A 15,056-nucleotide genomic window follows, 5' to 3' on the forward strand; every position below is an offset into this window, starting at 1 on the left:
GAGCAAGTCCTGCCAAGCGCTGCTGCCCGCCTCCTTCTGGGGCAGAAAGGATGCAGGCTCTGCTGGCAGGAAAGGAAAAACAGCTCTCTTTCGCTAATGTTAATCTTCTGTTGCCACTAGCTGGTCAGTATGAGAACTTGGGAAAGTAGTAGCTCTGAAAAAGAAGCATCCTGTAACGCTGCTCCACCTCAAGGTTAAAAATGACTCCTTTCTTTTCCTGGAAAAGAGCAGGCTGCTTCTGCTCACCCCCAAAAACAGCTAATGTGAAAGCAACGAGGCTTTCTCCCCACTCAGAACAAAACCCATCCGCTCAGGTTCTCCAGAGAAATTGGAGCCAACCAGCTGGGGACTTGGGCAGAAGAACAAATTCAATTTCCCTAGGGATATTTTTCTCCTTAGGTTTTTGTTTTTAAGGGTCTTTTCATTTGTTTGTTTGTTTTCCCTTTTTCAGGGAGAGGAGGAGAAAGTGGTCCATTATGTGATATTCAACCAACTTGCAGACACTGAAATGTGTTTAAACCCAGAGCCATGACTTGGAGGTACAATGTGATAGAAAGAAGCACGGAGTGGGATTCAAGACCCCTGGCTTTAGTTTGAACTGCTGGTTCTTAAGTAGGCTTCTTCCCTTGTCTGGGCCTTCATGTTACCATATAAAAGGGAAGGCATGGATTCAATGCACAGCATTCACGGTCTCAGCCAGGGCTTTCATGACTTCACCCAAAAAAGTCATTACCACCCTCCATCCTTCTCTCCCCACAGTACACGTGCTCACACTGGCCTATGGCAGCCAAGGCCTAGTTTACCACAAAGCAAACTGAGAAGCAGGAGGCTTTGTCTGCCAGAGGCTTTGTCAAACCTACTGCTGAATTTGCTGTAAATTACAATTACAGAAAGATCTTGCAGGCTGAGGGCCCAGTTCAGGAAAATGATCAAACCCTGGGTCAGACCAAAGCTTACAGAGCCGTGCTGTCTTGGCTGATGTCACTGACCCCAGAAACAACAAACCCGGTTGACCTTGACTGAATGTGAGCCTCTCTGACACAGCTGAGAACCCTCCTCTCTCCCTCCCCGTTACCTTCTTAGTAACAGAGTACTTTTTGAGGGCAGACAATACATCTCTCTCTGCCCTGATTATTAAGTAGATTTCCTCAGATTTCTGATGGAGTGAGGGAAGTGAGTGGAAAGGGGAGAAAGATTCAGATCAGAGACCACTGAACACCCCCCACCCCGTGACCCTTACTTACAAGATCCCAGAAACCTGGACCATCACAGCAGGATGGGACCTTGAAGTCTGAGTGTTTCTGGAATACTTCATTTAGTGATAAGGTACCTGGTGTTCAATGAGGAAATAACATTTTTTAAAACCTAGCTTTGTTTGAAGGCATCAAATTCATCATCTTATCCACCCTAGAATCTCTCTCTCTCACCCATACAGAGGAAAAGCATCCTGAAATTGACTTCAAAGAAAATTCTGTAGTCAGAAATCCCTTCAGAAGACCCAGATTACTACTATTTGTATCTGTTTTTTTCTCCTCCTTCTTAATAACTGGCATCAACCTTCAGAATCAAACCAGGAACCAAAAACGGCAGATAGCCTCAACATCTCCCAGGGGGCGGGTCCTTTCTCCAAATTCCTGCTAAATAGTGGTATAGTCTCTGCTAAAGGCTAGCCAAGAGATCAAAACAATCAAAGATGACTCTATGGTAGGAGGAAGGGGGAATTGCTATTCAGTTGGTATACAGTTTCAGTTTTTCAAGATGGTTAAGTTCTAGAGATTGACTGTACAACATTGTGTCTATAGTTAACAATACTAAATAGCATACATAAACATTTTTAGCAGGGTAGATCTGAAGTGGATCCTATCATCATTAGGGTCAGAATGCCAGGTGTGGGAGAGCACCCTGGGACACAGCCTCCTGTGGGGTTGAACTGTATCCCTTAGTATTTGTACCCTTTGAACAAGACAGAAAAAAGAACTTTCTTCACTTCCTATTGACATTTGAAGGAAGCTCCCCCAGCCCACTGTGGACTGTTCTTTCCGGCTAAACTTCCAGCTTCAAGCAACACTTCTGACCTGGTCCCTGGTTCCTCACTCCTTCAAGAGGCTTTTCTTTTTTGATACCCACTTTTGTCTGTATTTTAAGAAATCTTTGCAGACTTGACCAAGTTAGCATTTTGACCTGCCTCTGTCTTCCACCTAGACCAATCATCGTCATGCACAAAGCATCCTTTGGGGACAGACCTTCAGGACACTGCCAGATCTACTCATGTGGGTGCATTTAAAGACTTACTACCAGATGATTTCTCCTTCTTCACAGCCCTCCCCCAAACACAGAGCACACTCCTCACCCATGTGATTAATGACAAGGCAAATTAGTAGGAAATACTGACAGTGAGTGGTCACTCAATTTTATCTCTTTTTCCCCCTTTTGCCAAACCGAGGCTGGTGGTAAACAGTCCAGACTGGCCACTATGAAGTACAGGAAGAAGGGTGCCATTTCCCCACCTGTGGGCATGAAAGCTAAATCCACTAGCAGACACTGGGGCTGCCTAGGGGCAGATGAGGACTGGGTGATTTGTGGGTTCACCTCAGAAGCCCTGCCCTGGAAGTTGCTCCTATTCAAATTATTTCTTTTCACTTGCTCCTTCCCAACACTCCCGTGTTACTGGCAAAGGAAAGGAGAGAGTGAGAAGCAAGGGGAGCTAGTCAGAGTAACAGAGCACATCAGGGCACTTCAAGTTCATAGAATCTTCACACAGAAGGATTATTTTAGGGCTCATCCACCCACTCATATTACAGTACAAAAAACTGAAACTCTGGGGATAAATGGTTTGTTCAAGATCACAGTGGGCCACAGCTCAGATCTCCAGATCCCCACCAACAGTACATTCCCACGCTGTACCAAAGCCCCCAACTTCTCCTCCAGCCCACCTTCCAAGGCCTCCTGAGCTTTTTACCTACCCAGGAAGTGTGCCCAGCCTTCTCTGAGTCTATAGAGATGTCATCCCTCCCTGATGTTTCAGAACATGTCATCTCCATCACTCATTGGCACCATTAGATACAATGCTTGACACTCCGTGAGTCATGGCACTTTGAGCTGGCAGGGTCATTGGAGGTCATTTAAGTCAGGCTTCATGTTCAAACTCTCATATTTCTGTGCATCAATGTAGCTGAAGTTCCTGTGAGAAAGGTTCCTATCATGTTGACGATAGTTATTATTTCTCTCCAGGACCCTGAACCATACCCTACATAAATGTAACCAGCCCCTCCACGCAGATTTGGCTCAGGTGCCTACTTAGCATTTACCAAGAATGCAGGTGTCTAGTAGAATGAGATTCCAGTTCCAGGTCTTCCATTTATTCACAGTGTGATCTTGGACTAGGTATTTGACCTAAGAATGCTTCCTAATTCATAAAATGGGAATAACACCAGTGCCCATTCCATGTATTTTACGTGAATTCACAATAAAGGCAAGTGTAAAGCTCTTAGCACCACATTAAGGATTCAATTAACTATTTGCTATTCCTTGAGCACGTTCAAGGAAATTCACTATGTCAGTGCCACTGACATAATCAGATTCTAAAGATGAGGCCCTGAGATAGAAATCTGGAGGGCACTTCACCTCCGAGGGATCTCAGGATACATAAAGCAGGCTGGGGCATGATGGGGAGAGAAGAAAAACGAAGAGGAAAAGGCCTGAAGAAAAGACTCCTAAACCTGAGCGTTACCAATAACAGAGCCAATAACTCAAATAAGAGAGGCAAAATGGAGGGAGGCAGGGCCAGGTATGGAGGGAGCTTTGGTGAGTGGTGATGGTAGGCAGTGTTTGCAAAGTAGACGTAAGGTCCCCTAGCTGACCTTTGAGTAAAATGGGAATTCTACTTTTTATTGTTTGTTCACCCCCTTCAGCGCAACAACATTTTACCACCACCAACCCTGGGCCCACAGTCCAAAGCGAAGCCCGAGGGCTTTGGCAGATACCACCCCCCCCTAGTGGTGGCTCCATGCACCCCACTGTTGGTGGGATTTGGCATTTGCCATCAACAAATCCCCTGAAGTGGTGAGCTAGTAGGAAAGTCTCCCAATGCACAGGAGACAAACAGTAGGCAAGGATGTTTCAAAGGTCTGGGATGGGATGATGGAATCGGGTTGCCTCTGGACCCTGCCTGGGACAGATATGGCCATAAATGACTCATAGTTCCCCACCCTCCAAACCTTCATTTCCAGCCAGCCTGGCCCTCCCAGAGCTCTTTGTGCACTCCGTGTTTACATGCAAACAGCGGAAGACCAACACAAATAAAAAGCCCACGTCTCCCTACACAGCTCCTGCTATACTCGGCCATATGGTGACTACCTCGCTAGCCAAATCCCCCCGCGGGAGCGCCTTGAGCTGCCAGTCCAGGGCCCTGGGGGGAGGAGGAGGAGGCGGGAACACAATTCCCCACATGCATCCAAAGGACTCAGAGCTGCCAAGAAGGACAGCACCCTGCCACTCCACGGCAGGCAGTCCCCAGCCTACAGGCTCTGCCGCGTGCGTCAGAGGAGGCAGGTGGCTCCAAGCAGAGGGCGCCAGGAGACTCTCTAGCTGAAGCACCGTTCCTGGAGGATTTGAGACTTACAGCTCCTCACTCAGCTTGCCCTGGGCTCCCAGGCACCCATTACTTCTTGAAAGCCGAGGTCTAAAAAGGCAGAGATCGTCAGCTCCAGGAATTCAGGGGCAACTTCCATACCTAGCTGCACCGCACTGGTTCCTCCACATCCTTGGGGAATTCAAATGCTCTGGGGTCCTCCTTCCAAGTCATGCCATACCCAAAAACGTCCCTTTTCACTGCAACAGCCCTTTAAGGGGAGTCCCACTTCCAACCTCTCAGGACATCCCGGAGTAGAGAGACTGAAGGGTCAGACTGGAAGGGGTGAAGGGACACCCTCCGAGTCTCAGGAAGGACCCTTCCCTGCCGGGTTGCAGGTACAAGTTAGACATGAGCCCAAGGTTAGTTTTTGGCCCTAGGAACTCCATTTTCACCCTCATCCCCTTCCTTGGAAATGCGCAGGCCCACAGGTGCACGTGGGAAGGGCTACTGGTGTGTGCATGTGTGTCCGCGCGCGTGCATGTTTCTGTGTGTATGTGTGTGTCTGTGTGTGTGTAGTACGCCAGACGCGCCGCCACGGGAAGTCCCCTGGGAACCTGCAGGGCGCTCTCCCTTCACGCCTCCCAGAAAGCTCAGCATACTCAGGTTACAGCCAGCTGGGGAGAGCCCAGGGGCCAGAAACCCGAAGCTCAAGCTCAGCCCAGGAGTGGGCCTGGCACTCGCTCAAATCTCCAGAGGCAGCCAGCATGAAAGGGAAGGTTGGTGGTGTTGGGGGACGGGCGGAGAGTCACAAAAACACATTTAAAAAATATTATGGCTTCCAGCACGGAGGAGTCTAGTCCAGTGATTGCTCCTTGGGGCTTCTCGGGCAAGCAAAGAGTTAACCTCAGGGGTCCAAGCGGGGATCCCGAGGTGCTGACCGCAAAGGCCCATCACCCTCGCGGTGCCCGAGCCGAGCCGCATCCGGGGAAGGCACGATCCGCGAAAGACGAGCGCGGGAGTCTCCGTCAAGCCCCCCGCGCCTCCCAGCCGCTGTCGTTGGCCAGACTCCGACAACCAATCGCGCCCCGCGCCCCCAGGAGGGGAGGGGAGAGCGGGCGATCGGCGAGCGCGGGAGAGCTAAGGGGGAAACAACATTTTTGTAAACGCTCTCCGAGATAATTAAACTATCAATTACCCGGGTGGGAAATCAGCCGCGCCTCCCACAGCTCCCCCGAAGGGCCGGCTCCTCCGGGACTGGCGCTGGGAACCACCGGGCAGCAAGCTGCGGGCCAACTTTCTGATTAACTTTTCCGTCTTGAGCCCCCACCACTACCCTTTTTCTCTCTTGTCGTTAAGTTAATATTATTAGACCAGCGAGGCAACTACGACGACAAAACTGCTCTCGGCTGGGAGGGGGGGTGGAAAGCGAATGCGACAACGGAAGTGGAGGGAGACTCGGATAATCACTCATCCTCCCCAGCCCCACTTCGCAGACGGCCGGAACTGAGGGCCAGGGAGCGGAAGGGACTTGGCCAAGGTCACGCAATCTATAGGGAAACCGAGTTTACGCGCGCCGGGCGTTTCTACACGGAGCGTCTGCGCGCTGAAAATCTCTCTGCAAGAGCAAAGCCCCCAACTCGGAGGCGAGAGCGAGGGGACGGTAACCGCGGGCGGCCAGCGGCCCTGCCCAGAGGGGAGCGGAGGGCGGCTGGACAGGACCCGGCCTCGGAGCGGGGCGCTGCCTGGGCCCCCAGCTCGAGCACACCCTGCCCTCTGGGTTCCGCGGCGCCGGGGACGGACCGGCTGCCCTGAGAGACGGAGGGACGGGTCCCCGCCGGGGGAGTGCCGGCACGCCCCCGGGCTCCCGCCGCGCGCTCTCCGGGACCTCCGCCCCTTCTCCCTTCCGACCACCTGTACACCCTCCGGGCCTCGCGGGTGCCCTCTCCCAACCCCGCTCGAGGCTGCCCGGGGCAGGGATCCCCAGGGCGCCCCCGCCCGTCTGGCTTCACTCAGCGGCGCCCGGTGCCCCGGGATCCGCGGGTGCCTGCTCCCAGCCTTACCCAGGGTGAAGAAGGGCAGCTCGGTGTTGTCCAGGTCGTCCTGCACCGCGATGCGCCCCGGCAGCTCGTTACGCACAAAGAGCAGGAGGCGCGTCTCGGCGGCGGTGCCCGCGGAGCCCGCGGAGCCCGGGGACGCGGCGGCGGCGGCGGCGGCTCCCGCCCCGGTCCCAGTCCCGGCCCCGGCGCGGGCGCCGCTCCAGCCGATGTCGCTCTCCCGCAGCGCGGGCAGCGTGGACACCGTGACGGTCTTGAGCCGGCACGGGCTGTCGGGCTCCTGCGAGGCGGCGGCGGTGGCGCCGGCCAGCAGCGGCCGCGGCGACAGCAGGCACAGGAACAGCAGCAGCGGCGGCGGCGCCGGGTGGAAGCCGCGCCTCAGCCGCTCCCGGAGCCTCGAGCTGGGGCCGGGGCCGGGGCCGCGCCGGGCGCCCGCGGCGGCCATGGCAGGAGGGGCTGCGGGGCTGCGAGCGGCGGCGGCGGCGCGGCGACGGAGGAGGAAGAGCAGGCGGCGGCGGCGGCGGACGCCGAGGCGAACCGGGGCGCCCGAGCGAAGAGCCGCGGGAGCCGCTCTCCGGCAGCCCCCGGCTCCGGGCTCCGCCTCCTGATCGGCCTGGACCGCCCCCCCGCGCCGCCTCCCGGGGCCCGGCCGCCCGCTCCCTTCTCTGGCTCCCCCCGCAGACCCCGAGCGTTTCGGAGGCTCCGCCCGGCCTCGTGCAAATCCCCGTCGCCCCTCTCCTTTCCCAGGATCCCACAATGCCGCCCTCCCAATGTTCTTTAGCCACACTACCCCTCTCCAAATTCCTAACACTTAGGGACCCCTCGCGACTCCCCAGCCCCCCAGGTTCAACCCGGCTCGCCCAGCTTCACCCCACCCCTGGCTCAACCCACCGGCTGCACCTGGGGGCGCGCCTTAGCCCAGCCTTACTCCAGGCTCCGCCTTCTCGGGGGTAGGGGGCGCCTCTGGATGGTCAAGACTTAACTTTATCAGCCCAGAAGCCCAATGACAAGTGCGGTACCCTATTCTAGTCCCTGAAATAATTCCTTGTGGCCTCACAGCCCCTCCCCGCTCATTTGCCCACAACTCACTCATTTATTCTCTCACCTCCAAGACCCCATCCTGCACCCAGGCCTCTGCGATTGCACTTAATGCTAATGGAAGAACGGTTCTGAGCCCCACTTTCTAGCCACCCTCCCCCCAAAAAACTGACTCAGGCCAGGATGCTCCGGTCCCCTAGCTGCCGTCTGCACGCCAGCCCACTCATGCATTTTTTTTTTTCCTTTGGATCCCAACTCCTTGCTTGGAGCAGATCTGCTTGGCTGCTCCTGCTCTTTGTGTGAAATTCCTGAAAAGGGTGCGAGGTAGGGACCTACTATTCTGTCTGCTTCTGGCTCCCGCGGGCTCCTACATCCTCTCCCCATTCCCACAGGAGGGGTCTGTTCACCAGTTCTTCACCCCCACTCCTTCTTCCCCTGGTTTCAAACTGAGCCGTCGACCTAGGGGCTCGGACACGCGGCCGCCTTTGGCTTTGGGCTGACTGTCTGACCCACATACCTCGGATCCTCTGGGGAGCCATCACTTCTGCAAGGATCCAGTGCTCGATGACCCCTGTTCTCCACACCCATCCTTTTCTTCTTTTCTCTCTCTTTCATCTCCACTCATTTCATTCTTCCTCATCTTGACTTTAATCTCACAAATGCTTCCTTCCTATAATTTGTGAGCCATTTCCCATCTCTCTGTATTGCTTGCCTACTCTGCACCTTCTGGGTCATCTCTGTACATTAACTTCTCTTCTTAGCTCTTCTCTCTTCTGCCTCTTTTTTTCCCCTTTCTATCTTTAACCTTTCACATGACCTGCCTTTTTCCACCCTTTCCCATCACATTTTATTTACTTTTTTATGACTTAGGATAAAGGCAGAGGACTGAAAAGAAGGAACAATCAAACTCTGTTTCATGACCTTGGACTTAATCATACAGTTTAAGGTCTCTGCCTTACACATACACACTCTACCATACAGTGCAAGGTCTCTACCCTAAACATACTTAATCAGCATGAAGCATTCTCCAAGTGCTAGACATATACCTATGTTAGCTCTTATACACAACCATAATCCAATGAGACAGGTATTATGGTTCCCATTTCCCAGATGAAAAAACTGAGATCAAGAGGTCAGGGAAGTGAAGGGACTTCCCAAAGTCACAAAGCTAATGAGCAGAAGAGCTGAGACCCGAACCCCAGGCTCCAAAGCCTTGGCTGTTTCCATTAAATCACACTGTCCTCAGTGACCTTGGAAAGCCCAGCTGTCAAAGTTGTCAGGAAAGGTGCATCTGAAGGAGTGCATCTGGGTCTGTGTCAGCTCTGAGGTGTGTAAGGTATGCTCCTCCTGTCTCAGTGTACTAATCTGTGAACCCAAGGGGGAGGAGAGTGGAAACTGGCCTTTCAAGTCATCTGATTCTAAATCGTCTCCTGCCTCTCTAACTGGTGCCTGCTCCAGTTCATTTACTCCTCCAAAATATGTCGTTCTGCCTCCCTCAGTCTCTCCTTTGTACCCTTACAATCCGCCACTATTCTCTGCAATGGGGCTTTCTGATTCTCTATGCCCCTTTCTTCAAATATGCTGACAAAGTCCATTTATAGAAGTGCACACCAGGAAAAAAGGACTCCCTTATGTAAGGCAGAGTCTGTGCAAGTCCTTCATGGACCTCTGGTACAAAGGCCTGTCAAATGTGACCAAAACTTTCATTCATTCATTCACCCCCAAATATCCATGTACTCCTAGCAGGTATTATACAGGGATGCAAAGATGGATAAACACAGGGCTTATAATCATGGGGGTGGGGGAAAGCGGTGAGGACAGAAATATCTCAGATATGATGCAGGCAGACAGGCATGCGCTACTTTCATGAGAGGCTTTGAAACTTATGCTTGGAGAAATCAAAGAAAACTTCCCAGAGGAGGTGGCACTGGAGTTGAGCCATGAAGGATTTAGCATGGAGGTGGACATACCAAGTTAAAGCTGGCTTTTGGTATTCTTTGCAACTCGCTCAGTGTCTAAATGAATCCCTTTCCTACACCAGAGGGTGTTTCACTCTCTGTGGCATAGCCCACCTCTCATGAAGAGGCTAAAATTTCCAGATTCTTTCTCAGTTTCCGGGGCAGCTCAGACTTGGGCACATGACTCAGAATTCACCAATGAGATTTGCTTTCCCCAGCTGCTGGTAAGGAAGCTGCAATCAGGAAGAACCCACTTAGGGACCAAAGTGGCAACAATTGGGGCAGTTACATTCAGGTTTTACTGCTAGTGGAAATGGCTCTAACGACGGTGCTCAGAGCCTGGTGTCACTGGCGTCAAGCATATGAATTGCCCTATTTATGCCCGACTGCAGCTGCAACAATAATGTCCCAATCAGCCCGTTCTGTGCTGGGATTTGGAGTAGTGCTCTAGACTTCATGGACTGTGAGCCTAGATCCCATGCCCTCTTGGAGATGCTACGTAATCTAACATTACTGAATTATCTTCCTGCTTAAATTATCCAGATTTGGTATCTGTTGCCTGCAACTAAGATACCTGACTGAGGATACAAAAGGTAGAAACAAATGGAGGGCAGGGGGGGCAAAGCTGATGACTGGAAACGGGAGACGTTCAGTGAGGAAGGGAGGGAGGGTTTGAAGTCAATAAAGAAAAGGCAAGCAAGGAATTAGCTGGTCATTTTGAGGAGGACCAGCTTCATGTAGTAGGCACTGTCCAATCTGGAATGACCACAAGAAAAGAACTCATATTTCTGAATGCCAACTCTAAGACTTAAAAACTTTATGTAATATATCAATGAATGACAATAACAATTCCTGCATTCTGGTGGGTCTGGGGCTTCAGAAACAATTATGCAAAGTACTTAACATAGTATGTGCTCAACAAATTATAACTGCTGCTTTAATGTGTGATCCCAGTAAAATCTGCAGCAAGGCTTGTTATACCCATGTGACAGATGTGGAATGTGAGGCTCAGGGAGGCAAAGAAATTCGACCTTGTTCATGCAGTCGGTAGAACACAACCTGCCTGAGTCCTAAATCATTGCTTTCTCTGCCCCAGCACGGCCTGCCCCAAGCCTTCCCCACCTGTTCCCAGTATGCTGACTTCCCTGCTTATACACCAATATCCTAGTTTGTGGCCAGTGGCACCACTCCTGTCCCCTCAGCTTCTCTCTTCCTTTCTACTTTCTTCTTCACTCAGTTCTATTTCATTATTGACTTAATTAGTTATATTTCATTATTGATGTAAATTATTCTCCTCTAGGGTCCCTTCTGCCTCTGTCTCTGACTCCACTGATCTGGAATTCTTTTTCATTCTAACTCGTCAATCCTTCCAGCCAGTGCTTACTCTTGCTTCACCATTCATATTTCATATTTGCCTTTATAAGTAGTTTTGTAACAGATTTTCCCTCTTTCTTCCCCCACCCCTTCCTCCATATTCTATTATGATTTTTTTTTACAAATTCTTTCCATTTATACCATGTAACTGAAAGCAGCCTAGGATAGTTGGAAAAGCAAAGCTTGGAGAGGCTGACCAACTTTGATTTAGGTCTCCTCTTTGCAATTTACCTACTGGTCAAGTCACTTAATAATGCCCCTATTAGACCCTTCATTTTTCAATTGTGAAATGGGGAAAGTAATACCCACTTCTCAGGGTCATGATGGGGACTAAATGAGATAATACATGTGAAAATGTCTAGCCCATGTTAGGTTCTCATTAATGTTATAAGTAAATCCAAAGGTCTCCTGATACCTAACTCACTGCTTTCCTCTCATCTCATGTAACCAGATCCCCTCCACCGCCATTCGGTTGCAGCCATGTTATCTCCTTTCTAGTCCTAGAATGTTCCAAGTTCTTGCTGCCCCAGTATTTTCACAGCAGCTCTTCCTTCTACCTGGCTAGGTTTCCCTCCAGCCTTCACCTTGCTGTCTTCCACTAACTTACAAGTCTTAGCTAATAAAGTACTTTTCCTAAGGTAGCTAACCACCCAGTCTAAGCTAGCCCCTCTCTGTCTTCCATGTAATATCCTTTCAAATCTCCACATATATTTTTAATTGCATTCATTACATACTTTAATAACTGTCCACCTACTAGTGTATTTTATTGATATGTCTTCTGCAGTAGACTGGGAGCTCCAAGAGATCAAAGACCACATGTGTCTTGGATACTACTGTGTTAACGTGAGCTAGTGCTCAGATTAGCATGGGCTACAAACACAAATGAAGTATTTTGTCAGTGAATGCCAGCATATTTATTGGCTCGTAACTCTAAGGCAGGTATCAAAGCAGCCACTAGGATAATCCTACAATAAAGAAAAAAGATCATCTTTTTGGTTTTCTACAATGAATGCATAATCCTTCCTCTGTCCACCTGTCCCTCCCTTTGCCCTTTCCTTCTTTCTTCCTTTTTGCCCCCATTTTCTCCCTCCCCAGATTTCTGTGATTCAAGTCTTCTTTTTTTTTTTTTTTTTTTTACTTAAAAAAAAGAAAGAACAGTCTTTCTTTAAGCCTCAAGATGATCTCTACAACACAAGCTCCAGTTCAGGAGTTCAGGGGAAGAGCTTGCTATCTCCTGCTCCATCTCCACTCTATCTAAGCTCAGTCTTCCATCAATCCTCTAGGAACCCACAAGTCTCCACCATTTGCTTTCTCTTGCTCCAATCATAGCCCTCTCTGTAAATCACGTTGTGCTTTGAATCCTGCCTCACTCCCTGTGGCATGTTGCCTCCATTCACCATTCAGTATATTGTTACCTTCCCTTGGCTTCAGCTATCTTCCCGCAGATGGTCCCTTGTCTCAGCTCAGCGAACCCCTCAGCCTCTCGAAGCATTCAGAGTCCAGCTCCATCAGTCGGTATAGGATCAATAACAAGATTAAGGCTAATCTTGTAGCATTTCCTTTTATGGTTCATGTGCCAAAAATAAATCACTGTAAATATGTTTATTACTGCTATCTGTTTGAATCAGAATCCACTGTTTAATGTAAACTCAAATTCTTCATGCCACCACTTACTACTCAACTAATCTCTAGAAATTTACAACCTCTCTGACCCTTAATTTCCTTTCCTTTAAGTGGGGTAACGGGAAGGTTGAAGGAGCCAGCAGGTATACATGGAAGCAACCATGCTCTCTGGCACACAGTAGGTCCTCAGTGATAGTAGCTTGCTTCTGCTTCCAAATACTTGTTTATTTATTCATCCTTCCGTTACCTCTCTGTCTCTTTGCTTTCATCCCCCATTTCTCATTTCCATTTCAGAACATTTCCACTATATCTCATTTAGAGCAAACTTTTATCATTGTCTCTAACTTCTCTTTCGTGAAAAATGAAAGAATATTTTAATCACCATTGTCTTTCTTCATTTCCACTTGCATCTGTTTGACTGATTTCTGCTTCAACCCAGTACTTCTCTGACTCTTTCCCTTAACAATTCTCAAATTTATTATCTTTTTTCTCCAGCTCATACCTCTCACTACCTCCCACTTTCCCTGCCCTGGTCCTCTAAATCAATCTCTTCTTGTTCAGTGATTTACTGCAGTGATTTCATACCCTCCGTACACCATCTAGTCAAAATTCTCACAATACTCCTTGAAAGTCTTTCTTTCCTCATTCATCCTTTTGCATTTTCTTTCTCAAGTCCACTCATCTTTAATTCATCCCCATCATCCATTTGCTTGTACCCAAATCTCTGTGCCTCTTTGCCTACTTAATCATTTAACCTATCCGTGCTTTCTTCCTCCTCATTAACTCTTTTGTCATTTTCCATCATTAACAATATTAATGGGTGATGGTCCTTTGGTTCCTTTTTTCTTACAAATCTTACTACTTGTGTATTTTCAGGATCCTCTTTTTGGGGCTCATTGGTTCTTCTGGTTTGCAATCTTTTCTCTCTGGGATGCTGCTCTAAAACAAAAAAAAAAGAATCCTTGCAGTATCTGCTCTATATTTATTCAAGCTGGACTGCTAACCTGGTGCATTAGAATGTGTATTACTAATGAAAAGTACAAGCTTTATTCTCTGCTATAGAACACTAGGTCATTTTCCTTTTCTGCAGCACATTATTTTTACTATTATATTTTGAAGTGGTGAAGGTGATGACAGCATGAGTGACTATTTCTACAACATTTTCTGGATGCCTACTATGAGTTAGGCATGAAACATATTTTTCTCTTACATAATTCTTACAAACACCTGTGAAGTTGGAATATTTAATCCCTGCTCTACATGGGAAGAATTGGGAACATACAGAAAATGCACAGCCTGAAGCTGGGCAATTTATATCTAATAAAGTCCTGCCAACTTCTCTAGATAGAAATTCAGAAATTCAAAACTGGCCCCTGCACGTGGAGGGCAAGCAGAGACGGAAGGAAGGGGCAGCGGTTGCAGCTTGGTGGGTGGCAGGTTTCATAAGGAAGGGAGCTTACATTCAAGGCTTGTCTTAAGCAGCCACAAAATGAGTAGGTCTCCACACTGTCCACCAGAATCTTAAAAATGTATATATATAGATGCCTTCATGGGCTTCAGTCACGTATACAGTCCAGATGGTCTCAACAACACATTACTCTCTAAAGTTGTGTCCTTGAAATTGTTTCAGCTATGGGAACAGTGGGTGAAATGTATATTTCAAGGACAGGGGACAGCGTGAGGAGCCTCTGATTGCTGGAGTCCAGCACACAGGTCAACAAGCAGTGACATCCTCTGGGTGATCTCCTCCAACAAGGCGGTATAGTGTAAGGGTTGAGTTTCCATACTGCTGTGACAGGGATGACGACAAACACTTGGCAGAGTGTCTTCCCGGCTAAGTTTACAGTTACGATGAGGGCAGAAATCCTGTCAATCTTGTTCCTTGATATGTTAGGGCATCAATGATTATGTTGAATGAATGAATGAATGAATGAATGTATGTTTAAAAGCACAGTCTCTTGCATAAGACAACACTGGTTTTGAATTTCAGCTCTGCCATTTAATACCTGTGTGACCTTGAACTTGGGAGGGAAAGAGCAGATGCCTTCTCACAAATCTTTATATTTGTTGATGCATGCTGCTGAATACATGTTGTTTTTAATTTTGAAGGAACATTATTTGGCAACCTTCAGAGCCAGGTAAACCAGGGTTCAAATCCCAGCTCTTCTAATTACTAGCTTTGGTGGGTGCCTTGGGCAAATTATTTATCTCTTCAAGTATCACTTCAACTATAAGATGAGAATGGTACAATCTCTCTACTGTACTCAAGGGCAAGTGCTTGTTTGATTTGTAACCTAGAGCAAACCCCAAGACTACCTGCTTTCAAGTCCCTGCACATGTTACCACACCAAGGAGCGCACTACCCTGACTCCCAACCCCATGGCCTCCTTTCACTGTTTCTACCACTATCCTAAGGAGCTTTATGTAAATGTAACT

At 49.0% G+C, this 15,056-nt stretch overlaps 1 protein-coding gene across 4 annotated transcripts in view; it reads right to left on the reverse strand.

Moving 5' to 3' along the window:
* ASTN2 (astrotactin 2) overlaps positions 1-7,209 on the reverse strand; it is an 821,466-nt gene extending 814,257 nt beyond the window's left edge. For all 4 annotated transcript variants that reach the window (XM_036915513.2, XM_057498978.1, XM_036915512.2 and 1 more), the window contains exon 1: positions 6,634-7,209. In XM_036915513.2, the coding sequence (XP_036771408.2) occupies positions 6,634-7,072 (439 nt within the window). In that variant the 5' untranslated portion in view covers positions 7,073-7,209. The remainder of the gene's footprint in view (positions 1-6,633) is intronic.
* Positions 7,210-15,056: the final 7,847 nt, after the last annotated feature.

This window comes from Manis pentadactyla, chromosome 3 (genome assembly GCF_030020395.1).
Source record: "Manis pentadactyla isolate mManPen7 chromosome 3, mManPen7.hap1, whole genome shotgun sequence".
In the NCBI taxonomy this organism is placed as follows: domain Eukaryota; kingdom Metazoa; phylum Chordata; class Mammalia; order Pholidota; family Manidae; genus Manis; species Manis pentadactyla.